Below are 26,108 nucleotides of genomic sequence, written 5' to 3' on the forward strand. Positions count from 1 at the left end.
TACACCAATTTTTCTGAAAATAACACAATCTGGGGGAACTCAGAGGTGGAGGATCAGATCATTAATGCTGCTATTGGAGAATTAAATGGTTTTATTGAACTGATTCTTTCATGCCCTCTGGATGCTGCCTTTCATATCCTGGCAGGTTTGCTCTGAATTCCTAAACACTTCATCCTGTGCTTTACAGTCCTGTTTGTCTTCATTGTTCCACAAAGACACAGGAGAAATCCCTCTGCTGCTTCAGATAAATAATGCCCATGGTGGAAGAAGTTTTCTTGCCATGAAACTTTGAAGGAGATGGCAACATTTCAAAGGACAGCCAGAAGGTCTTAAAGGCAATGATGTTTAAAGAACACAGAACATGACTAAGAGGAGGGTGAATTAAAAGAACAAACAAACAAAAATAAACAAAAACCCCACAACTAAAATTTAAAAATAAAATCAGAAAATGAGGGGTTTTTTCTAAAACATTAATTATTGGACTCTGCTTTCCGTGCAAATCATATAATTTCTGGTGTGCATTCTAAATGAGAACATTTTTTGGTGAATTTTCTGTGGAACAGAAACTCAGTTCTGTCCACTTTCAATAGTGTCTTTCAGGTGGCACTATTACAGGAGTGTGTCAGTGAAGAACAACCAGCAGTTCAGTGCTGAACAAAACCACATTCCATTGTGCAGAGCAGCTGTGGCTGCCCCACCCCTGGCAGTGGCCAAGGCCAGCTTGGGCAGGGCTTGGAGCAACCTGGGATGGTGGAAGGTGTCCCTGCAGGGAACGGGGTGGGGAAGGGCTTTAAGGTCCCTTCCAACCCAAACCACTGCATGGTTTTATGGTTACCTTACACTTGTAATGATTTTATTGAGTCACGGAAATGCTCATTTGGGGATGTAGCCAAGCAATGTGTGGTACAAACACTGTCAGGAGCAACAGGCCTTTTACACCCACCAGAACATCCCTGGTCCAGACAGTGGGCAGAGCTGTACTTTGCCATCATCTCTCTCCTGCAGAGCCAGGACTGATTTGTCGTTCCCTCTTTGAACCAGACTCGTGCAGTTGCCAACCACCTGCAGTGGAAATCTGGTGAGTCACCAGCATTTTGGATCATCACTAATTCTGAGCTGCAGAGTCCTCCTTCTGTGGGGAATCTGCTGCAAGTAGAAAAGCAAAGTAGCCAGTGGGCAACGTGGGCAGGTCCTGGTGCCAGTGCTGCTCCATCCAAGCTGCCTGGCTCATCCCAAGGGATAACATCATCCCTCCTCCCATGGCCAACTGCTTCTGCCTCAGAGATGCAGCCAAGATCTCACATCCCCCAGTGTCTTTATCACCTTAATTTCTTTTTGCTGTATGTCGAATTTAAATACAAGTCTAATCCTTGTATTGCATTTATTTGAATCCCTTAAAAAAACCTGCATTTTAATGACAAATGTTCTCTTAGGGTCAGAGTTCTCAGCAGTGCTGCATCACACCTGGATTTGCTCGTTCTGATGTTCTACCCCCTGAATTCCTATTTAACATTTGCTGCCTCTTGCGCCTCATGCGTGACTGACACCGGGAGTGACTAAGGGACCAGATCAATTATTGTGATTAAAAATTGATCCTCATCGCTCTTGGTGTCACAGTTCACAAGCCAGCACTCATGAGCTCATTTGGCTTGGGCGTGTAACCATCGCACATGGTGAGAATCTCGCTGAGCAGAGTGAAATCATCACTACGTCAAAACTGAAGGATTTGATCATCACAAGAATAAGACTCAAGCTGTGTTTGTGGCCTTTATACCTAATGGCAAAGTCATATTTAGGTTTGGATGCATTTCAAAAATGACATTTTATAGTAAGAGCCACTCTTTGGGAGGTTTATGCGATATGGGATCTCAGGTACCATGAAAAGAAAATGTACCTTTGTTCCCTCTTGCAAAACATGAAGGGTATTCCTGTGGCCTTGGCTAAAAGGCATGAAGGAAATGCCAAATGTTTGTAACACACTGCACTGAATTTAACAAATCCTGGGTTGGTCAATTCCTGCCTGTGAAAGCACACAGGAAAGGGAAAATATAGGTGAAAAAGAACATGATGGAGGCAGAGTAAAAGAAAAAGAAAGACTGAGCTGAGACACCACAGGCAGAGAAGGCAAATTTTATGTAATGAATGTTTTCCACCTCATCACCTCCTTCCTGCCCTAAACACCATCACCACCTGTAAGTGCACTCATTAAATTGGCAAATCCATACACCTCCATCATGCCTGGAAACTGAATTCTGCTGAGTTTTCAGCACTTTTATCTAATAATTCTGATTTTTTTTCATATTTTCAGTATGCTTCTTCCCTAGCTCATCTTTTTGTGCAGCTCAGTTTGTCAGTTTTATTTCTCCAAAGTGCTTCAGAGGGAGCAACATATAATTCACAACTCAATAAAATTTAAGGAAAAATAAATATTTGCTGCATCCAAGATGAGATGGAAGATGTGTAGGAGGGGAGGAGGCAGGAGGCAGACTTGAAATTGCTGCTTTTGGAAGAGATTTGAGAATTGAGGGTTGGTACCTCAGTGCAAAACGGCTGGGTCTCTAAAATGGATTGATCAAGAATTGAAATGAAAAAATGCAGGAGGGAACTGTTCAGAAATTGTGTCTGTGCAAGGTGATTTTAGTCTAATGAGCAGTACTGGACACCCATGATTGTTTGAAGGTAAACCAATTTATTTACAATTTTATTGGCTGGAAAAAGCCACCAATGGCACCTTCACCTTTAAAACCTGGGATACAGCAAACTCCTCATTTTAGAGGCAGAAGGTCTCTACCAACAATTCAGAGATTAATCAACAGCTTTATTCCCTCCTAACCATTGGTGACTCACATGTCAAAAAACACGGACCCCAATGTCAAAGTTGTTCTTTTTCTCCTGGGTGAGAGAGGCTGGAGGGTCTGGGCACTGAGCTCCTGTGAGCAAAGCCTCACTCTGCACCCAAAGCACAGCCCAGGAGGGACCCTCCTATGCTCCCAGCTGCTATTAGAATGAAAATGTTTCTAAATTACTAAATTACATAGGTTTCACTGCAATCTGTGCCAACATTTTGGTGTGTCTCAACACCTGCACCCACAGTAGGTAACATATTTAATTCAGGTTGCTGAAGATAATTGCTTGGTAATGTGTTTTTTCCATATTTGGAGTTTTTTTAATAATGAAAATTCGGTGATGAGTGTCAGGAAAAAACCCCAAACCAATAAAATGTATTTATTTTTTAACTCCGGTAGCTTTTTAAGGTATACCATCAGGACATTTCTTCAGCAGTCAAAAGGAAGGGGAGATTTCAGCTGGAATTTGTGAGCTAATGTCCTGAGCAGCTCTGAGGAAGCTGCAGCGCAGTGTGTTTCCTCCTGTGACACCTGTGTGACACTGATTGATGCTTCTCCAGGTCTAATTGAGGTAGAACATTGCATGCTCCTGTTTCTGAGCAGGTTTTGCTGCTTTGTTCTCTAACACTGTTGTGAGTAATTAGGCCAGGTTCACTTCTCTTTGACAGCACTGAAATGAATCATTTTTTCAGAGTAGATGATCACTCTAATACTTCCTATCTAATATCACTGCCACCTCCAAATCGTGTCCTAATGAGAGAGTTCCAGGAATATTAGAGAAAAAAGAGGTGGATATTCAATGATCTAGTGTCTGCTTCTGACCCTGGAAAACCTTATTCATTTAAAGAACTATTACTCATGAGAGTTACTGTGCAAGCTTCCAGGAGGCTGAACACAGGATGGTTGTCCAAGCAGGAACAGACTCTTTTAAACAGAGAACTATTAAATATGTTAAATCTCTCCTGCAGCCCTCCCAAAATGTGGTTTAAAACCACATTTCTCTGAACTGGTGATAGTGAGAATTATCAGATTCAGAAAATCTCATCTTTTCCCATCTCCTGGATAAAAATGTCCTTCCTGCAGACCTCTCCTATTACACCATGCAGTCTGTCACTGCTGTGGTGTCACAGTTCAGTTTCAAAGCTTTCACAGCCCAGACTCAACGATCTCTATCACTATAAATTCAGACTCCTGAGACACCAGCAAGAATAATTAGTTACTGGCTTTGCTCAAGTGTCTTCTGCCACACTCTTTGCAGTTCATTTGCCACGAGCACTCCTGCATTATTACCGTATCCACAACTCCTACAGGCATTTCACCTGGGAAGAACTGCCAGCTCAGATGCATCACTCCTCTGGCAGGGTCTGTCTGAGATGCCTCAGCAGAAAATATTGTTAAATATAGATCCTGGTGGCTGAGAGGCTGGACATGGCCCAGCCCAGAGCCCCAGGTCCTGGGCTCATCCCAGTGTGGGCAGCGGGAAGGGGGGATCCTGCCCTGCAGAGCTGCCTCCAGAAGGACATGGAGCTGCTGGAGCCAGGCCAGAGGAGGCCACAAACGATTAGAGGGGATGGGGCAGCTCTGCTCTGGAGAAAAGCTGGGGATGTCCACTGTGGAGAACCTTTTTGTGACTTAATTGTGGCCTTCCAGTACCTGAAGGAGCTGAAGAAAGATGAAGAGACACTATTTATTTACAAGGGCCTAGAAAGATGGGACAACTGGGGGATGGAGTCAAACTGAAGGAGAGGAGAGATGTCCAAAGGACGGACATGAAGATGGTGAAGTGCCTTGAGGAGCAGCTGAGGGCACTTGGTTTGTTCAGCTGGAGGAGACTGAGGGGACACTCAGCGAAGTTACAGCTCTGTCGTGAGGGAAGGCAGAGGGGCAGGTGCTGCTCTCTGTGGTGCTGGGACAGGACCCAGGGAAGGGCTGGGGCTGTGCCAGGGTCAGGCTGGAGATCAGGGAAAGGTTCCTCCCCCAGAGGGTGCTGGCACTGCCCGGGCTCCCCGGGAACGGGCACAGCCCCAGCGCTGCCACAGCTCCAGGAGCGTTTGGAGAGCGCTCCCAGGGATGCACAGGGCGGGATTGCTGGGTGTCTGTGCAGGGCCAGCAGCAGGACTGATGATCTTTGCGGATCCCTTCCAACTCAGGATATTCTGTGATTTATATTGAATATTAGGAGGAAATTCCTCCCTGTGAGTGTGGTGAGGCCTTGGAAGAGATTTCTCAGATAAGCTCTGGCTCCCCCATCCCTGGAAGCGTCCAAAGCCAGGCTGGCCGGGATTCGGAGCACCCCAGTCCCCGGCTGCGCTCCTGCCCACAGCAGGGCAGGGCCGGGATGAGGCTCCCGGTCGCTCCCAGCCCGAAGCCGCAGGCGCGGCCCCGCCCCGGCTCGTCACGGGGCCGGAACCCGGAGCCGCCGGAGCCGCCGCCGCCCGGGCCCAGCGCTGCCCCTGCCCGGTCCGGAGCCGCGCCGCTCCCCCCGCGGCCGCCAGCATGTCCAACATGGAGAGTATCCTCGGGCGGGAGCGCGGGCGGGACGGGCCGGGAGCCGCCGGGCCGGGCCGGGCCGGGGGAGGTGGCGGTGGCCAGCGAGGCCTCCCCGCCGGGAGGAGCCCCCGGGGCAGCGAGGGGGCGAATCCCCCCTCATGGCGGTGGACGCGGGGACCGAGGGGCAGCGGCGGGAGGGCTGGGCGTGACACTGGCCGGGGCTGAGATCGCTCAACCTCGGAATTCTCTTTTAAAAACGAGAAAAGCGAGAAGGGATCTCATATTCCATAACGATATCTCCAGGCGGTGTCAGAGGATGGTGCCAGGCTCTGCCCAGCACCACGATGAGAAGTAGTGGTCATAAACTAAAAACCAAGCGTTGCTCCTCAACACGAGGAAGAGCTTCCTTCCGAGGAGGGGGCAGAGCCCTGGAACAGCTGCCATGGATGGGGGTGTGGAGTCTCTGGGAAATCCCAAACCCACCTGGACACGTTCCTGGGTCACCTGCGCCAGGTGACCCTGCCAGGGCGGTGGGTTGGACTGGGTGATCTCCAGAGGTCCCTTGTGACCTCGGTTATTCCGTGTTTCTGTGGTTTACTGCCCTGAAGGGACAAGGAAGTGGGTGGGAAGTTCGGTGTCTCTTCCCAAGGTGTGATGAGGCAGCCTGGGCTGAGAGGAGGATGGAGGGACAGCCCAGTTCCTGAGGCAGCAAACACAATTTATACTAAAAATAGTGCAAATTGTGCAGCAGGGGCAGCATACATGTGTGTAAACTGGAGTGATGTCAGCTGGGCTGTTCCCCAAACAGCCACCACGTCAGCCGTGCTTCCTGCTCTTGGAAAGAATTTACACGCAGGGGTCTGTGTGGGCTGACTGACACTTTCTTGCTGTATAAAACCATCTTCACGTACAGGGACAGAAAACTCTGACAGAGCCCAGAGGTCTCAGTGTGGATTCCAGTGGTCTCGCTGTGGTTGGAATGTGCAGGCAGTGCCAGTTGTCCTGGTAGGGACTGGGTTGCTGCAGCAGCTGACTGTGAGTCACGGACTGAGGTGGAAGTTGGGTTCTGCTTGGTTTGTGGCACGTTGAGAAAGACACTTGAAGGGAGGAGCAGGAATGTGCTCCTCGGGGATGGGTGAGCTGAGGAGGTGGCTGGTGAGCTGGTTTATGTCAGGTTAATTCCCTAGCTGAGTAACTGAGGAAGTTATTTCAGAATAAACTGCTCTGGTTCTGCTGGTTATGGTGGCTACATTGATAGATATCCTAAATGCAAAGTCATGTGTGTTACCTGTTTGTAGCCTGCCTGTGATGTTTATAGGATAACAAAAGACATTCCTGATGTCCCCAGATTGCTGTCAGAGTAAGAGGAATGGCTGGACTTTAAAGCAGAAAACAGCTCTGGAATAATTTATGTGGTTGAAATATTGAAAAAACCTCAAGTACTTGTAATGTTTAGCTTTGTGCTTCCATTTAATTGTTAATCATCTTAGTACCTGCTGCATCTTCCTCTTAGGATACCACAGGTGGCGGGAAAGAAACCTACAAAGCTTTTTACTTACATATTGTTTGAGAAGGACTGATATTATTTGGAAGCTTTCATCAACAGTGTTTTAAGAGAATGTTTTTGGTTGTTATTTTTACAGCACACAGATTCTCTGTAAGAGTAATAGTGTTCTCACTAATAGTTTTATGCAGTCATTCCAAATCACTCTGAAGGCTTGTCTTACTTGGACCTGTCAGTTTAAGCAGTTGAACTTTTGTTTTTAAAGTTTCTCTTCCTGACTGGAGTACTCTGCCCAAAAGTCAGATGATGGAGCTGTCGGGGAGCCTGGGATCACTCACATGACCAGGGCTGGGAAGGAGCTGGAAGAACATTTTAAATCCAAGATCCTGCTGGGTTGTAGCTGGCCGTGGCCAGCTGATCCAGTTTGCTGTTACACAGTTCATTTGTTGTGTTCTTCAGTGGCTTTGGGTTTTTTTTGGATGGGGTGATTCCAGACAGGTCAGGAAACCACATCATTTCACTGGGAGTCACAGGCTTTGGATGTGGGAGTGAAAGTAACTGGCAGAGAACTGCTCTCAGTTCCTCCTGGGGGGTGTTTGGTGCCTGGATTTATCACTCTGAAATAGGTTTAGTCCCTTAACTTACACTGCAGAACACCTGTTTAATTTGAAGTTTGCTGCAAAGGAGCTCAACAGAAACTCCAAAAAATGCGACAAAGAAGAAAAGGCAGAGAAAGCTAAAATTAAGAAGGTAAGTCTGAGCCAAATGTTTAGGTCTGTTGCTTGCCTGTTAGGGCAGGAAGACATCGGGTGTGTTGTTGTTTTCCTGGTGTGCATACTAATAATCATGTAGTCAATGTTTGTGATTTAAAGTATGTGACTATAAATATTCCTGTGTTTATTAATAAACATGAGGACAAATCCTCGTGGATGGCTCGTGGCATTTGCTTCCCTAAAGGATTGTCTTGTAGGTGCTTTGGTAGAGACTGTTCTCAGAGTTAAAACTACTTCATGTTTATCAGCTTGTGTTAAATGTGCTTGTGGAGAGGAATTTCAAAACAGCTTTTGAGTCCTTGAAGTAGTGACGAGAGAGACTGAGTTGATTTGGTGTGTTTTTGCCCATGAGTTACAGCAGTACCAGCTGTGCCTGTGTGTGTCTTGAGACTGAGACTGTTTTCAGTAACAAATTATGTTTCTGTAGCTCTGCAAAACTGCCTATTTGAAGTGCATTCTTTCCAATGCCTTCCTTGGAAAGAAGTTAGGAGTTCTCATCCTGGAAATGTTTGTAGGGGGAGGGAGGGATTTGTTTATTTTTTTAATAGGAAAAGATATAGTGACTAATTAATGCTTATCTCAAAGCCAAAAGAGACTACACAGAAATCCTCCGTACAGGAGGAGGGAAGGGTAAAAGGCTTTTCCCTTTGTGTCTGTCTGTGCCAAGGCCATCCAGAAGGGGAACATGGAGGTGGCGCGGATCCACGCGGAGAACGCCATCCGCCAGAAGAACCAGGCCATCAACTTCCTGCGCATGAGCGCGCGCGTGGACGCCGTGGCAGCCAGGGTGCAGACTGCTGTCACCATGGGCAAGGTGAGGCCCTGCCCCTCCTGCAGGGGCCACGAGGAGACCTCTCATCTTCTCTGGAGTGGCTTGTCCCACCTGCAAGGAGCTGGGAGCTTTCACTTTCAATTTTAGAGGTAGCCAAGAGTAACTCGGCTGCTGGAGTTCCTCTGGCAGCTGCTGTTTGGATTATTTCACAAAGTAAAGTCATGAGGTAGGAGTTGTGATTCCAATAGATAGTTGTTTAAGGTAAACTGATTTACTGCTCTTCATCTTGAAAGTTTATTGTGACCTGTGGACCTGTATCCTTAACAGTGACGGGTCTCAAGTCTACAGAAATGAATGCCATATAAAGCTTATTTTAGTGAATTTTGCCTCAGAATGTGTATTTCAGGTGGCTGAGTTAATTTCTAGAGCTGGGAGGAGCTATTTAAAATATGACATTCCAGATGGCAATAGGATGTTCCCTCCTATCTCTGTGGACAGAGATAAGAGAGCTGGGTGGAAATGTCAGAATCTCAGAATAATTTGGGTTGGAAGAGACCTTAGAGCCCATCCAGTGCCACCCCCAGCCATGAGCAGGGACACCTTCTGCTATCCCAGATTGCTCCAAGCCCCATCCATCCTGGCCTGGGACACGTCCATGGATCCAGGGGCAGCCACAGCTTCTCTGGGGAATCCATTCCACACCCTCACAGGGAAGGATTTGTTCCTAAGCTGCTCCTTTTTCCTTGTAATAATTTCCTTTCCCATGTTTCAGGTTACAAAGTCGATGGCGGGGGTGGTGAAGTCTATGGATGCCACCTTGAAGAGCATGAACTTGGAAAAGGTAAATGGACTTGATTTTCTTGGAGCTTACATCAAAAGCAGAAGGGACAAGCTTTTAAAAGGGAAATTCAGTCAAGAGTTTTCCAGTTGAGATGTATTTTCACTGTAATCTGAAGATAAGTGATTTGATTCATATTTTTCATAGATATCTGCACTAATGGACAAATTTGAGCATCAGTTTGAGACACTGGATGTTCAGACACAACAGATGGAAGACACAATGAGCAACACTACGACATTAACAACGCCACAAGTAAGAATGATAAAATATATTTTAGCAGGGTGATCTTAAATTATGTGTCTAAACTGTTCATTAAGAACACTTGAAACACTCAGGTATATGTTTGGGGTTTTCTACAGATAAGTTGAATTCTGTAGCATTATTTACAAGCCAGAGATCAATTAATGCTATTTTAATTGCTGAGCACCTCTGCTCCTTATTTTTGAGTTCATACCTTCTAGTGGTTAAGCACAAAACTATTCTGCCAAAGGCATTTACCTTTAATCAGTTTTGTTAAAATAATTCCTGTTCTCTGAAAATCTAACAAGAGGTTGTCAGAAACTCCAAATGCAACAATCCATTTTGTTTTCCTTTAGAACCAAGTGGACATGCTCCTGCAGGAAATGGCAGATGAAGCAGGGTAGGTGAAATTTCTATTTCTTTAGAATAAATTTTGGTTCCCAAAACCCTTGCTGATTATATCTAAGATCAAATACCCTTGTTTTATAACCTGTCTCTTGGAAGCAGAGAAAAAACACAATTTTCCTTTTACCTCTGGACATACCTGACTCGTCCTGGTAGTGAGTCAAAATTACTCACCAGCGTGTGTAACTCTGGAGTGTTCAGGGGGTGCTGTCTCATTATTCCTCTGCCTCAATTACTGTGCTTCCCCTTGCTCCACCCGTGCCTGACTTGGTGTTTGCTCTGTTTTCCCCTGGTAGCCTTGATCTGAACATGGAACTACCTCAAGGACAGACAGGTTCAGTTGCTACCAGCGTGGCCTCAGCAGAGCAGGTAAGTGTTGGATTTCAGTGAGGTCAATGTTTTCTGGAGAAATGGGAAGTGACAATTAATGCTTCACTCAGTCAAAACAACATGCTAAATTGCTGAATTCTATTTCAGCTGCTCCAAGGAAACTGTGTGGTTAAAAGTCTTGCTATCAAAGTAATCATACCAATACATTTGTTGAATGTTAAAGGGAAGGGACCTTAAAACTCATCCAGTGCCACCCCTGCCATGGGCAGGGACACCTTTCACTATCCCAGAGTGCTCCAAGCTTCATCCAGCCTGGCTTTGGACACTCCCAGGGATCCAGGGGCAGCCACAGCTTCTGTGGGCACCCTGTGCCAGGGCCTCCCCACCTTCCCAGGGAAGGATTTCAGCCCCCTTGTCTTATCAAATATCTCATGTTCTTTGAAAAAATTCTTTCTCTGCTTAATTTTGTGTTCTGAAACTTCCCTCACATCCATGCTTGAGGTTTTAACCAGTCTTGTTAAGCCATGAGAGAATTTCTCATCAGCTGGACATGAGATGGCCAAAGTTGCTTTTCCTGTTGCTGATGGTTGGTTTTCCCTTTTTGTTTTCCAACTGTGCAGGATGAGCTGTCACAGAGACTGGCCCGCCTACGTGATCAAGTCTAAGTGAACAGAGCTGCAGTTCTTTGGACCTGCTTCCAAATTCCCTGTCTGGAACTAACCCTGCACTACACTCGAGGTGTAAAACAGCCCAACTTAGGTGTTTGAATATTTGTAATATAGGGTACTTCACTCCCAGCTTGCTACTCTTTCTAAAATACATTAAGTGACCCAAAAATATCAGCTCTGATGTCCTTTTCTGTACATTTGGAAGTTGATCTATTTTTTGCAAGCTTTTTTCACAAATTCAAGTTGATGTTCTAAGTCAGCTACTAATGGTGGTATATTCTAGTTCCAAGCAAAGCAGAGTGTTAGTGAGATATATTTTAAATTATGAAGTGATTTTTTTAAATGATGAGAACTGTTTCTGGTTGGAGGACTGATGTATCAGTTCAGATGATTGCTGTAGATCATTTTCCTACAGAGCCAAACTCCTGGAACACACAGGGATGGACAGCGTGGACCCCCTGGAAAATGCACTTGTTGAAACAAATAAGTGGACTTTGAGTTTTTCAGTCTTCAAAATTTAGGATGAATGTGCTGAAATTAACAGTTTAGTTCAAAAATGAGTTATCAAAAGCTGATTTCATATAACTGGAGACTTGTATGGTGGCATCACTTCAGCGCAGGAGGAATAAAATATATTTTTGGACTCTTTGCCAGGTCTGTTGCTCTCTGCAGATAACATCCCATTGTTTTTAATATTCTGGTTGTATGGAGGAGCTAATTTTAGCAATCCCTTTATATTTCTGCATAGTAAGAGAGTCTGGCTGCTCTCAGTAGCTTCAAACTCTTGTTGCAGTTGTAAAATAAGAAATGGTTGTAGAAATTTGTACCTGAGACCACTTGTGATGTGTTGTGATAAACAGTGACGTTCAAATTCTCTTCCTGATTTTTTTGGGCTCATTTTTATTTTTGTCTTTGTAGGGGTGAGGGAAGGTGTGGAGCACCAGGCTTGGAATTGGTTCTTGATTGCCTGGTGTTCAGGGCCACTTGGGTTTTCCAGTGTTAGGGAATTGTTTAATGAAAAAGAAAAAACTCACTTTTTTATTCAAGCAGGATTTTTTCAGTGAAAATGTGCAAAAATGATGAAACATTTCAGAGCAGTTTCAGGCATTATTTTGAATAACCCACGAGGCTTGAGCAGGATGTTCTGTACTGAAGTAATCAAGGTTGCTGTAAAAATAAAGTAAGGAAAAGAAGATAGACAAAACAGCCTGAAATGTGGGATTCTCTCACACTGGCAGCTGAACTAAACCCATGAGCTTAAAATGGGATCTTTTCACTTGTTAGAAAGAAAGTGACATTTAAAATAAATGTAAACACCTTGAGTGTTCCTCCTGTAAGCAGGAGAAGTTGGAAGGTGTTTAAAAACCACATATTGACAGCTGTAGTCTGGCTATGATCCCTTCAAATGATTAATAAAACATCCCAGAAAGGACTTTTTCCTGCATTTTCTTCCCTGGCTGCTTCTGCTCATTGTAACCACGCTCATGCTGTATCTATGCAACCCAGTTACCCAGCTGGGGTGACTGTGTGCGTGCCTTTGCCTTGCTGGACTTCTTCAGCTTTTTAATATTCAGTTACTTCATATCATGAGAGTGCTGGAAGCTTCCTGCTGTGGAATCACTCCACGCTGGAGTTCACTCAGAGCTGCCCATGAACTCCTGAGGGTTCAGGTCTGAAAGCAGACAGCTCCAGCTACTGTGTCTGGCTTCTAATGTTAAAAATGATGCTGCTCTTAGGCTGGTTTGGGCCATTCTGGAATTAGTTGAGGGTCAGACAGCAATTCTGAGCTCCCACATGGTTGATTTTTCCCAGTCTGTTGCCTTGCTGTGAGCCTTGGAGGGGTTTAAAAATAGACTGGGAGTGAGATTGCTGCAACAGAAATGTTAAATAAGCTTCATTATTTTATTGATTGTTGTGGAGTTTTGATCTTATCCCAGGCTGGTGAACTCCAGAGCCAGCGCAGATTTCCAGTGTTGTCTCTTGAAATAAATTAACAAATACAAAGGTTTGACTGACATAATTAAGGTTATGTCTGGGGGACTGTGGTGCTAAGAGGCTTAGGCAGAAAGAGGTGTTTGAGACAGGGAATTTTTGCCCTGTTGACTTCACTCCAGGAGCTGCTGTGTATTTCAGCTGTGCCAGGGTTGGGGCTGGCAGCTCCTTTGTGCAGAACTCCTGCCCTCTCCTGGGGAAATGCTTTCACTCCTGGCTGGGAGCTGCATCCAGAAATGCTGACGTTATATTTTAAATACATACATTTTTCTCATGTCATTTGGAAACATTTAAAGCTGAAAGTTACTCTTAAAGCAATATTTGAGTTTCATTCTTCCTCCCTTCAGGCTTCCCAAAACATTTCTCTTCCCTGAGCAGCTCTGGCTCCTCACTCTGACCTTGTTTTGTCTCTCTAAGTTGACTGTTTGTAAAGTTAATTTCATGTTAAATCACTTGTTTGTGCTTTTCTGGAACCTTATTGCCAGCTAAAATTTCAATATTTCTGCTGATGAGCAGGCACATCTAAAGTGAAACATTGCTTCAAATGTTGCTGGATGGATTTGCTCAGCATTTTTGTCCTGTTTCTGAACCTGCTGGTTTGTGGTAGCTTTGTCTTCATTAGAATTCCAAAACAAAGCCATGCAAAGCTTCAGATGAAAGGAGAGGGAAGCAAAACAAAACCAAGAACTTTCATGTCATGATCGCAACGGGATAAAACTTATCAAGTTGCCTTTGTGGAGATCCTTGGAGCCAAAAAATAGTGAATTTTTGTTAAACATAATCAGCAGTTCTGTATAGACATAAATTCTGAAGCTGGTGCCGTGTATAGAGAAGAGAATGATTTTTGTAGCTCTGGTTGAGTTCACTTTGAAAACTGCTTTACTTGTATGGGACAGTTTGTAAATGTAACTGCAGGTGGAAAATAAAATTGTACAGACAACTCATTCTGGGTGTGTGTGCAGGTTGTGTGGCTGCTACAGGTCTCTGTACGTGGATGGACAAGCAGATGGGATGTCTTTCCTGTGGGAAGACACCCAGAAAATTCAATCTTTATGGAGAGAAAACAAGAAGAAAATAAAGAGGGTACTACTGAAAGAGATTGGGGACAACTGGGGAGTAATAATATTAAGTAAAACAACATATACCCTAATTTTATGGGGTGTTTAAAAATGTTTAGTCTGATATGGAGAGAGCCCTGTGGATAAACATCTCTGAGGGTTTTCTGTCCTTACACACAGCACAAGGGACCACTGGAAAACTGGCAAGGAGATGGTGTGGGTTTGAGTTTGGAGTTGGATTTGGATTCCCCAGACCTAAAAATCTTCAATTTTAACATTTCTGTTCAGGCGTTCAAGAGCCAGCAGAGGGCACCTGAGGCTTTGATTTTCTGGGTCCTACAGAAATGACTGGTTGGAGTAGTTAAAGGAAAAATGTCTCAGAGGCTGTTCAGGGAGCAGTGTCTCCGTGGAACCTTTGTTTGAGCAGTATCCACTCGCTGTGCCAGGGCTTTGATCCCAAAATCCAGCTGGGCAGCACATCCACAGGGCCATGAGCTGAATGGGGTCAGTCTGCACTAAATACTCTCAACCAGTCTTTTGCTGCCTCTGGGGGTAATTTAGGCATCTGAGACGTGAGGAGGATAGTGAGTAACCTTGTGCTTAAAAATTTGGCTTAAATTTCATTTTTAGTTTAAAATTGGGGGTTTTAGCTGTTGCCATTCTGCTTTTGACCTGTGATAGTTCTTCTGTTTTATACATAAGGAAACACTCACTATGCACTGATGGAAATGGATTTTAGTGGTAAACTTTAATTTTTTTATCAGAGCTTTGATGATCTTTGGTTTGATGATGGATTGATTTTAATTTCAGGATTCTCTTTGCAGTTCTGCCTTCACCTCTTGCTCAGGCTGCTTTGAGCTCACGACAGCACTTGGCTCCCAACTTTCTCGTTTCAAACAGAATTTTTCCAGTGGAACCCCGAGTAGGGTCAGTGGCCTTGCTTGTTTCGGAAGCAGCTCCCTTCATTACCATTCCTTGAGGGAAAGGCCCCACGTGAACAATCTGTAACTAATTTCACGTGCCAGTGGAGCTGCTTTCACTGGGAGAAGATGCACTGAGAGAGTCTCTTGCTGCTCCTTAGTAGAGAACTCAGCCTGGATCAGCTGCACAGCGTGGTTCAAAAGGGAAAATCAAAGGGGCTGCAGGATCCACGTTTTGGGAAAGCTTTCCAGGGTCTTCCAATGGTGCCAGTCACCACAAAGAGCTGCCAGACCCAGACTCAGCACAGAGGCTGCTCACAGCCCTTACCTAAATAAGGGGGATTTCAGAGAATAAAATATTTCATATTGCATATTTCTAATCTAAACATGCATGTTTAATAATCCAAACAATCTAGAGAGTGATACACATAATATAAATAAATAAAAATATCAAAATAAATAAAATCTAAATGTCTAAAAACAAAGATGTTTTACAGTCCTGCCTGTGTGTATTGCTTAGGATATTCTAAATTTATTAAACCTGAGTGAAACAATCACTTAGCAAAAGTCTAAAGCAACGAACATGACATAATGTATGTATCTGACAAGATAATAATCAGCTTAATTTAATTTCCCTGCTATCTGATTCATAATTCTTTATCACAATCAATTTCTGTCAAAATGAGCTGTCAGAGATAGGAAAGCATTTGAAAACTTCCTTTAAAGACACTCAGTATTTTTTATTAAACCTTTTATGACTCCTTTCTTTTTTCAAAGATTAGACAAACATAACCCAGGGGTCTCTACAGAGATATTTCCCTTTATTCTTATCACGATCAGAGCTTTGTTTCTCGTGGTGCAAAATGGGTCATTACTGGAACCATTAAGCTGGATTTCTGTTGCTGGTGGTTTTGCAGTTCCATCTGAAGTCCCAATATTTGCCTGGAAATCCATCGCAGAAGCTGGCGGGCCTGTTCAGAGTGTTGTAAATTAGTTCCAGTCTCCACGAGCCTGCTGTGACTAATTGATGTGACCTGGAAGTGGATAAAGTCCATAACAGTAAGATCAACTTTTCCTCTGGTAATTTGACAAATAGAGCCCTTTTTTAAAGTCCTGTGTAGGCTTCATTCCCCATTTGTTCTGTCGTGATGGGCATTGTTTCCGTGTTGGAGTGATAATGATTTTCCAGATTTCTGCTGATTTGTGGAGCAGGTGCCTTTATTTAATAATGCCAGAAAAGGGAGAGATTCAACAGCACCAACAAAAAGAGAATTCCTGGCAGCAGCTGTATATCAAAGCCATTACTTATCCAGTTACCTCTCTGTATTTGACCACTGCCTTAAATCTTCATATTTCCATGTAAAATGTAAAATTGCAACATTTTTTGCCGGCAGCAGCTGTATATCAAAGCCATTCCTTATCCAGTTACCTCTCTGTAAGTATTTAACCACTGCCTTAAATCTTCATATTTCCATGTAAAATGTAAAATTGCAACATTTTTTGCAGAGTAGTTTTATATGTAGAGAGTAGAAGTAATTATTAGTGGTAATTATTACATTTAACAATAGCGCTGTTTTTTCATCCAAATATTTTAGAAATACAAAGATTAATACTCACCAAACCCCACGTTGTCTGGTGTGTAGTGAGTTTAAAGCAGCAAATATAGAATATCCCAGGTTCTCCTCCAAATTTAATGCTTTTGCTGAAGTTTTTTTAGCCTGTGGTTGGAGTAATAAATAAACCAGATATTCCCAAGCTCTTCATTAAGGTTTATGGGGATGTTTGGGAAATCTGGCTGTTTTCTCAGGGTACTCTTTACCACACAGGTTTTCCTCCTGCTGCACCACAGAGATGTGCAGGAAGGCCGGTGGTTTGCAGAGTCGTTCCAGCTCATTTATTTCCTACAGCCACAGGGAAATCAGGAAATCTCAGTGTTGTGTGGGCTTCTGCCCTCGCAGAAGGGGCTGCTGGAATGCGAGCTGTGCAGTGGAAGCTCCTGGAAACTCCACATTGCTGCCTAATTTTTTTAAGAAGAATTTTAGTCAGCCACTCTAAGTACTGTATTGACTGTAAGTAAACCCACGCTACTTTCTGGATGGGCAGGGATTTAAGGAATTTCTCTGCTCCAAGCCCCTTCCAAGCCTGCATCCCATTCATCCTCTCCCATCCCCACCAACTGTCGTGCTCCAAAATAGTCTCACCATGACTATAAACCCCCCAGCAGCGAGCCAGGGGAGTCCAGTCCCTATTTATTTGTGCTCCAGTGGGATGTGAACCTTGCTCTTCCAGGGTGAAAGGTTGAGGGATGAGTGTCTTGTTTACCTGTGCTTTTCAGAGAATGTTTTCCTTTAATCTATTAAGCAGACACACCATTTTGTCCCGTGGCGTGCAGTGGGATCGTTAACGATACACTTAATTACTACCAAACCACATCTGAGTGCCCGATGGCAGCAGGCAGGAGACTCAAAGCCCAGCTGGTCAGGCAGAGGGTCCAGGAAGGTTCCCCAGCCTCAGGGTTTAATAGAAACATCTTTCCATGTGCTCCTGTGATGCATCCCTGATTTATACACACCTTTGCTGATGGAAATGACCACACTGGATGGTTTCACATCAACTCTGAGTGATGGCTGGGGGCAAAGTGGGAGTGAATGAGGAAAAACCAAACTGTCAATGGGTTTTAAAATACAAATTGGATTTTTGGAAGTTATTTTCAAAGCAAAAAATCCTAATGGAAGGCTACTTTGAAAACCTCAAGATATGAGTTAATTCAACCACTGTAGCAATGCTGCCTTGAACACACCTGAGGATTTCTCTTCTCTGAAGCTCTTACAGTCAGACATTCACATCCCAAAGGTGGCATTTGCTCTTAGTTTTTTGGCAGTGCTACAGATTTGTTGTATACATTATTCAGCCAAGGTACAGGGCTTGGGCACATTCTCCACCAGGCACAGACACAATAGGGTGGAGAAGGCGCAGCAAACACAGCTGGTGAACATATTTACCATCCACTGGTTAGTCACACTTGTGGAGTTTTAATTGAATTACCTTTGACAGTGAACAGCAAACCTGGTGGGTGATCTACTAAATTTAACTGATGAATGGGCTCCCTAAAATCAATTAGCATCCAGGCTGGGAGCATGAACACATCCGTCGCTCGGCGGGGACCGGAGCGGGCTCGGAATGACAGCAGCAAATGTTGGCCAAGTGAAAGCACGGATCTCCTGCCGCCGCTGACCCCTGCTCCCCACATGAAAGAAAAACAGGAGCCTAACAGGAGCTGAAAGAATCCGACAGTAAATCATTTAAGCCCTGTTTTGCACAACTGATACAGGATGCTTCTAAACTGCTTGATTAATGCTGGGCAGTATATTAAATGCAGGACGTGGCAGAGCGAGGAGTCTGCGGCCAAGCACCAGCTCCACAAACACCATCTGCTCGCTGAATTACTTTTGGGAGATTCGGGATAGAGGGAAACCAGGAGGAATTAAAAATGGCCTTTTACTTTTGCTACAGTGATCGGGCCCGGTCTGTGGGCACAGAGCAGCCCCGTCAGTCTTTAGGTTGTTTGTTATCTGAATAATCAAGGGATGGCAAAATGCAGGCTGGAGGTTCCTCTGACCTTTGCCTCAGCGCAACCCGACCCTGCGTGGGGCTCAGGCGGAGCATGTAATGAGGGACAGCTGGGATGGGCTGGAAAAGGGAGCACACACAGGTCTGAGGAGAAGGAGCACACGCACGCCATGTCTGAGGGAGAAGGAGCACACACACACCATGTCTGAGGAGAAGGAGCACACACACACCATGTCTGAGGGAGGGAGAAGGAGCACACACACACACACACACACACACATCTGAGGAGCTCCTGGCTTTGCACAAGCTGGAGAAGACAGAGAACTCCCCATTGGGGCTTTAGGGTTTGGAGGTGAGGAGAAGAGCAGCAAACAGGGTGATGGCCTTCCCTCCCTTCACCCACTTTATAGGTGTTCTGAAGTCCAGGGAAGGCACAAAGGGGCTTTTCTTTCCTTGCCTTCATAAGTCATTGACTTTATGCATTGATTTCAAAGTCAATGCATGGAGAGCATTTTTTAATTTTTTTTTTTTTAACAAATGGTATAAAATAGTACTTTTTAAGGAAAAATTCTCACCTTGCACAGAAAGTCCAAAACTCATGGGAGACATTGGACGGTAATATCATCGAATTGTAGAATGAGATGAACAGAGATGGGGTGGAGCAACACCAGCCTAACTCCAAGCGTTTCATGCCTTTAAAAATGTTGCATTTTAACCTGTAAAATAAAAAAAGAGAGTGGGATCCAACATGCAGTGACCCTGTGCTCTGAAGTGCTGCATAAATTACATTCTACTTAACACAAGCCTATATTTTAATTTAATTAATATATAAACCAGGGGCTCCTGGCCCTGCAGGACAGCCCAGAGGATGCAGTGCTTTCTCTTCTCCTGGCTTTGCTCCACTCCTGCTCTCGGAGCTGCCCCGAGGTCTCGCTCCGAGGCCGGGCTGCTGCTGCTGTGCTGACAGCCCTGCTCCAGGGTGCACCCCCAAACACACCATTCCCTGGCCCATCCAAAACTTTGGCTTCCAGACAAACACACGGGAACACGGCTCCAAACTCCCGGATCAATCCCCTCAATAAGATTTCATGCATTTTCAAACGGTATCTGTCTTGATTTGGAAAACAAAAAGCAAAGAAAAGACAACGGCAAAAAGCCTTCCCAGTGCACTAAGTGAGAAATGTGGCTTTAATTTAGACAACTAATTGCTTCCAGCTGAACCAGCCATTAAAAACAGTTGAAGAATTACAATGTAAATAGATTAATGCAGACAAAGCAACATGTGCACTATTCCATGTCTTCTTGTTACCTACAAAATACTTGGGCAGTGACACACTGTTAGTCTAAGCCACTTGTTAGGTTCTGTGCTAATCAGCTAAAATTAAATAAACATGACTGATAAAAATGACTGTTGTGTTTGAAAATTGATGCACCAACAGAATTTACTCCAGGAGATAATTACAGATGATTAAGTAACAAAGAAATAATTCCTACGGCAGAGGGTGAACGCCGGCGGCACAGGGAAGGGGCACTCGCCAACGCTCCGGCCTTGTCGTTTGGAGGGATGAGCCAAAGCTGCAGCAAAGTCCATGAGGGGGCAAAAACTCTGAAGGAGCTTTTCTACCCCAGCAATTTCCAGTGACAGAATGCAAAAGGGCTGGAAAATCTGTATTTTGCTGTTGCAAAAACACGTATGTTTTCCCCACCGCTTCCTACGCAAAGGATCAATCTCTTCATACAACTCTTTACTTTTAAATGCTAAAAAAGTGCTCATGGGTGAAGCATGTAAGTGAAAAATATGATATTTCCTAAAGAATAATCTTAATTTGAATATTAAAGCTAATTTTCTTTGTCATCAGAATGAAATAAGATTGAGACTCACCTTCTAAAATGCAAAATATACTTCAGGCAGTAATTTTAAAATGTTAATTCTTAGATGAATTTATTATTAGAATAATACTGATTGGAAGCCTTGGAAAAAAATGTTTTCTGAAATAAAGAATAAATCTGGGAGGGTTTCTGCATTTTTTTAATTTTCCATAAGGCATGTCAGTGGGAGCTCTGTAGTAATAGGGACATCCAAAAAATAAATGAAAGGCTTTAAACTGAAAAAGGGGAGTTTTAGATGAGGTTTTGAGAATAAATTCCTCCCTGTGAGGGTGGGCAGGCCCTGGCACAAGGTGCCCAGAGATGTGGTTGCCCCTGGATCCCTGCAAGTGTCCAAGGCCAGGTTGGACAGGGTTTGGAGCAACCTGGGCAAGTGGAACAAAATGGGCTTTACCATCCCTTCCAACCCAAACCATTCCATGATTCTGTGATTCCAAGGAGCTGACTCCTCCACAGGCCTTTGCACAGCCATTTCTACACAATTTTCCCCATATTTTCTTTAGCACACTCATATTCTTGAGCATCTCACTGCAACACATGTTTGAGTCAAGATTAGCCCCTATGAAATGAAAATCGCTCGGGCTGCTGAGGGGGAAGTGGAATATTATTCTTCATCCTGAATTGAAATATTAGAAGCTGACTCCTGAATTATACTCTGGGGTTACCGAGCTCTAATTGAGATTGAAATTGGGCCGCTATTTTTGGTGCAGCCTGGAAAGCTCCGAGTCTTATTCCCATTTGTGCCGGTGGAAATCCCCACCCATCATCTCAAATTCTGCTCTGCCTGCACCTTCGGGGTGAGGAGAACCTTCCTGGCCCCTTCCCCCCCGAAATAATGATAAATGACAGCTACTCCAAATTGGAGCTGGCTGCTGCTCCTCGCCGAAGGGCCGAGGGGAGGGTGGGAAGGGGCTTCTCCCCAAAAGCTGATTGACAGGCAGGGTCAGGATGGGGGGAGTGTTTGCTGGACTCTGTCAGATCCCAGGGAGCTGCTGACAGCTCGTGCTGCCATTCCCTTCCTTCCCTCCCTGGCCAGATTTATGCTGCTGTACAAAGAGTATGGGATAAACTCTGCCCAACCCAAAATGACAATGTGCTCCTAGAAATCTAATTTTTTTTTGTTCTGCCAGTTCTGTCTACAGGGTTGGGTTTCTCTGGAGGAACAATTAGTGATGATTCCCAACACTTTGAAATATTAAAACAAAGTTGATGGGACTTTCCAGTCCTCAAGTCAGATCCACGTAGCAGAAATCATGTTTCTGAGCAGAGGTGAGGGTGGGGAGGCCCTGGCACAGGGTGCCCACAGAAGCTGTGGCTGCCCCTGGGTCCCTGGGAGTGTCTGAAGCCAGGTTGGATGGGGTTGGGAGCACCCTGGGATAGCGGAAGGTGTCCCTGCTCATGGCAGGGGATGGAACTGGATGGGCTTTGTGGTTCAACCCAAACCATCCTGTGGTGGTGTCCAGGCAGCAGCAGGATGTGAAAATCCCATTGGTTGTACTGGAAAAATTCCCCAATTAAGGACAAGCTCCTTCCCTTCCCTTGTCACTGACACAGTGTCTGGCTGTGGGACACAGAGGGGTGACACAAATGACCAGGGTGCAGCTCTCACCTCCCCAGCCCCAGGCTCTCCACATCCCCAGGATCCCTTTGCACACACGTCAGGGAGCTGGGGAGAGGTGTCCCCTTGCAAGGAAAACACGGGGCAGGTGCAGGCTTGGGGAATGGAGCTCCTCAGAATTAACAACCTGAAAGAATTTGATTCAGCCCAATGTATCGATCGGTGCAAACAAGCAAAAAATATATTGGGCTGAGATGATTAAATAGGATGAGGCCTCTTTTTTTTTTTTTTTTTTTTAATTGTAAGCACAGAAAAATTCCAAAGGCATGACCGAGGAATTAATATGCAGCTATAAACATGCTGCAGGGAAAAGGCCAGGGGAAGCAAACAGGACCCAAAATAGATTTATCTCCAAATGTCCCATGAAGCCAAGGAATCCACTGCTATAAACACAGGAATTGCAATGAGCCACATGAAACAAAGCCCTGCTTTCAGTGGCACCTGGGGATGGTGAGATGGAAGTAATTCCTCTTTAATGAAGATATTGTGATGTGTCCGAGGCTTTCTGCAGAGCAGCAATTTCTGCTGCCTGGGAAAAGTGGGGATTAAGTTACAGAGGGGCTCTGCTGGAGGAGGAACCCCTGTTTGAAGCAAACCCTTCGCTGGCATTATCTGTTTAATGTGTTGCACACCATTTGCAGCATAAACATTTCCAGTTCATTTTAATTTCATATCGGAGGAGAATCATAAAGACAGAGGATTATTGGTCACAGCTGCGGGGATGTGGCAAATGCAACTTGAAGAATTATTCTGTCAGAGAGACAGAGCCAGATATTATTGTTTTTTCCCTTACAGTCTTGCCAGCAGTTAAAAAGGGGATTTTATTAAAAATATTCATGTAATTAAAATCTATAGCTTTAAAAGCCTTTAGAGGAGCTGGAGCTAAACCAGAATAACACGTTTACATTCAGATGTTGTAGGTTTGTAACAAAACAACTCTGCATTTGGTCAAGAAAGCAAAATAAAAAGGTTTTTAAGTTAAATCTTATATTTTAAAACATAAGCAGCTTTGAAGTGTTCAGTGATTGATGTAGCTGAGAAGTCTCCTCCCAGGAAATGCTAAATTTGGATGTAGAAATTCATCAGTGATGATCTGGGCCACCAGTGTGTCCTGAGAGGAGAAATGACTTTTATTCCCCACACGTGTGGTTTTAACAGCCAGTGCCCGGCTTTTCAGCCGTTGTCCATCAGCGTGATGGATCATCCTTCCCTTCTCTCACTTCCCAAACCCCGGCTGGAACAGAGAATTTTCCCAAAGCAAAGGAAAAATCCCAGCACAAACCAAACCCAACAGCCACCCAGAGCCTTTTTTTTTTCAGCTCTTTTTTCTTAATTCCTTTTCTCCAAGCTTTGTCCAGTAATAAACAACTGCTCCAATCTGCTGCGCTGATCAAAAGAAATGTTTTAATCAGTCCCAGGCTAAATATCATGCTATTATGTTATCACTGGAGCAAATCATCCAAAATACAAAACAAAAATATCAGTTTAATATGCTCCAGATCAGGAATGTCTTGAAGAAACTCGCCTTCCTTACAGGTGTGTCCTATTTTAAGGAAAAAAAGGGAAAGAATTAAAATGTGGGGGCTGGCACTGAGGCCACGTGGCTGCTGGGGCGGGAATGCCAGGATCCAAACTGGCCAAGCCCAATTTTTGCAAATAAAACACTTTTCTCCACCCCAGTGAAGTTTTCATTAATTTTTTTGTTTGTTTTTTTTAAGCTGAGAAGCAAATCCCTGTTTTATACCTGCTGAGGGGCAAATCCACATGGAGAGCATGGACCAATCCCTGATACCTCCAAACATTCTGGTAAGGGATACAACCCCAAGGAGATACCGAAGCTTCCAAATTTTTGAGACAGTTTTCCTTGTTTTTGGTTTTGTTTTTTTTTCAGGAGCCTGAGCATGGTCTGGATCTGATGCAGGGTGATGGAAGAAGTCAGTGGATGCAGGAGCATCCCTGCCCCACGAGCCCCATGCAGGATGGCCAACAGAGACACTTGCCATCGCCTCCAGAAAGTTTTGGCTTGGGCAGAGCTGGATCTCATTTCCATCCTCTGCTCTGTTCTGTGTCCAGGAGACCTACCCAGCAAAATTCCTCCTTTTTATGGCTCATTAAGGCTCATGGCTCCAGATGCCTGAGTGATACTCAAAACCAGTTTAAAAATAAGTGATATGTGGTCATTTGGGAGGCTCCGGTTTGGCTCTGGTTGTCTCACCAGCAGGACCTGCAGACAGAGTCCCAGGGGCAGCAGCTAAGACTGTGCATTCCCAGATGGATCCTTCATACACGTGTGATTGAGGAAATCCTGACTCTCCAAGGATGCTCAAGGTGGCCAGAGGAGCTGGACATAGGGGAAGAATCCTCACTGGCATGCACAGTTCAAACAGCACCCAAACCCATTTCATGGAATCATGGAATGGCTTAAGGAGGAGGGACCTTAAAGCCCATGCAGTCCCACCCCTGCCATGGGCAGGGACACCTTCCACCAGCCCAGGCTGCTCCAAGCCCTGTCCAGCTTCCCTGGGCACCCCTCCAGGGATGGGGCAGCCACAGCTTCCCTGGGCACCCTGTGCCAGAGCCTCCCCACCCTCACAGGAAAGAATTCCTTCCTAACTCTTTAACCAAAAATTTTACTAAAATCCACCTCAGAAAGAGGGGTATTGTCTTGGGAAGGAAGAACAGCAGCAGGAGTGAAGAACCAGGACCTGACCAGATCCATATGATCTCTTTCGTGTTCTCTCCTTCTCATTCTGTCCCTCAAGAGCTCCTCATTTGCAGTTCCAAGGGCCAACATGGGAAGTGTCAGCACTTTCAAAGCATGAAGGATTTGGAAATGCCAGATTTTGTTTCAGCTGGGAATGAAATCTGGGGCTCTGCTTTACACTGATTTGCTTTAATCTCAAAAATCTCCAGGACATGGAGTTGTATTTCTTTTACCAATCTAAATTCTCAAATTCTGGGACTGCTGAGGAGTGAAGCAAAGGGGACTGATGTTATCCGTTAGAAGAGCCCAGATAGAGACATTATCCTGCTTTTATGAAAGCCAAAGGCCAAATTCATATTTATTTGAGCTGCAGCAGGATCTGGCTTATATCCTGGACATTACAACATACTGTTCCAATCTCTATTTTTATTAGCAATATTGATAACGTTAGAAGAAATACGATACAGGAAATAGCATATCGACTTTGATTAATTTTACAGTACGACCTTTAACGAACATAAAGGAAGAATTCAGCAAAGGGCTGGAGCTAAAAGTGTTGCTGGTGAAGGGAGACATGTGGTACCTGCATGTCCTGAGTGGGGCAGCTGGATATTCAACATTTATTGCCCTCTATGGAAGAAAAATTGTTGATAATCAAATTTTTTGAAAACTGCGTTCTCATCTTTAAATTTATTAACACTTCCAAACATAATGGTTTGCTGCAAGAAATGAAGGTATTGGTGTAAAATTAAATTTGTTTCTTTTGCACAGGCAGTGGTGTTAAAACCCTAGTTGAGTATTTCTAGGGATAGACATGTGAAATGCTCTCATTGCAGGGAGAAAAATCCCCAATTCCAGCCCCAAATCTCAAGACCTGTGAGAGGATGGGACCTTACTGGACTCACTTGAAGGTGCCCTTAATTGTCCCCACAGCTTTGGAGGGCACAGGAACCTCCACTCTTTGCATTTCATTGCATGATATTTAATGATAATAATAGTAATAGTTGTAGTAATAATAATAATGATAATGATAATGATAATGATAATGATAATGATAATGATAATTCACTATTATATGGATGAACCACTTAGCACTTGAAACATTGCTTTGTATCTGGATTTATGCTCTTTTTTAAGTTTAAAAGGCACTCAGCACAGAGGTGGTGTTGTTGAAGATAAACCAGATCAACCTTCTGGTCCCCACCGTTTTGTCCTGGGATTGAAAACCCCATGAAACACAGCCCAGCCCCAAAATTTATCAAACTGCCTTAAACCTACAGGGTGGTTCAAGCAATGTGTGATGATTTAAACCACTGAGTGCTTGGGATGACATGGGCACAGCAAATCGTGGTTCAGTGTTTAACACCCACCCAAACCTGCCTAAAAAGGATATTTCTGCTGCCTTCATGCTGCAGGTCCAAGGGCAAAGGATGCAGCTGCTCATTCTGGTGGACCAGGAGCTGAGGGCAGAATCCATCCCTGGAGCATCA

The 26,108-nt window shown here is 44.5% G+C and overlaps 1 protein-coding gene across 1 annotated transcript; it reads left to right on the forward strand.

The window, feature by feature from the left end:
• The first annotated feature begins 5,224 nt into the window (after positions 1-5,224).
• On the forward strand, positions 5,225-13,805 carry CHMP1B (charged multivesicular body protein 1B). Its single transcript, XM_039722595.1, has 8 exons — positions 5,225-5,358; positions 7,493-7,590; positions 8,281-8,427; positions 9,158-9,226; positions 9,371-9,478; positions 9,823-9,866; positions 10,168-10,240; positions 10,822-13,805. Exons 1-8 carry the CDS (start codon positions 5,343-5,345, stop codon positions 10,864-10,866), a joined length of 600 nt encoding a protein of 199 aa, XP_039578529.1. The 5' UTR covers positions 5,225-5,342; the 3' UTR covers positions 10,867-13,805.
• Positions 13,806-26,108: the final 12,303 nt, after the last annotated feature.

The sequence above is a fragment of the Passer montanus genome, unplaced genomic scaffold, assembly GCF_014805655.1.
Source record: "Passer montanus isolate IOZ18808 unplaced genomic scaffold, ASM1480565v1 scaffold49, whole genome shotgun sequence".
In the NCBI taxonomy this organism is placed as follows: Eukaryota; Metazoa; Chordata; class Aves; order Passeriformes; family Passeridae; genus Passer; species Passer montanus.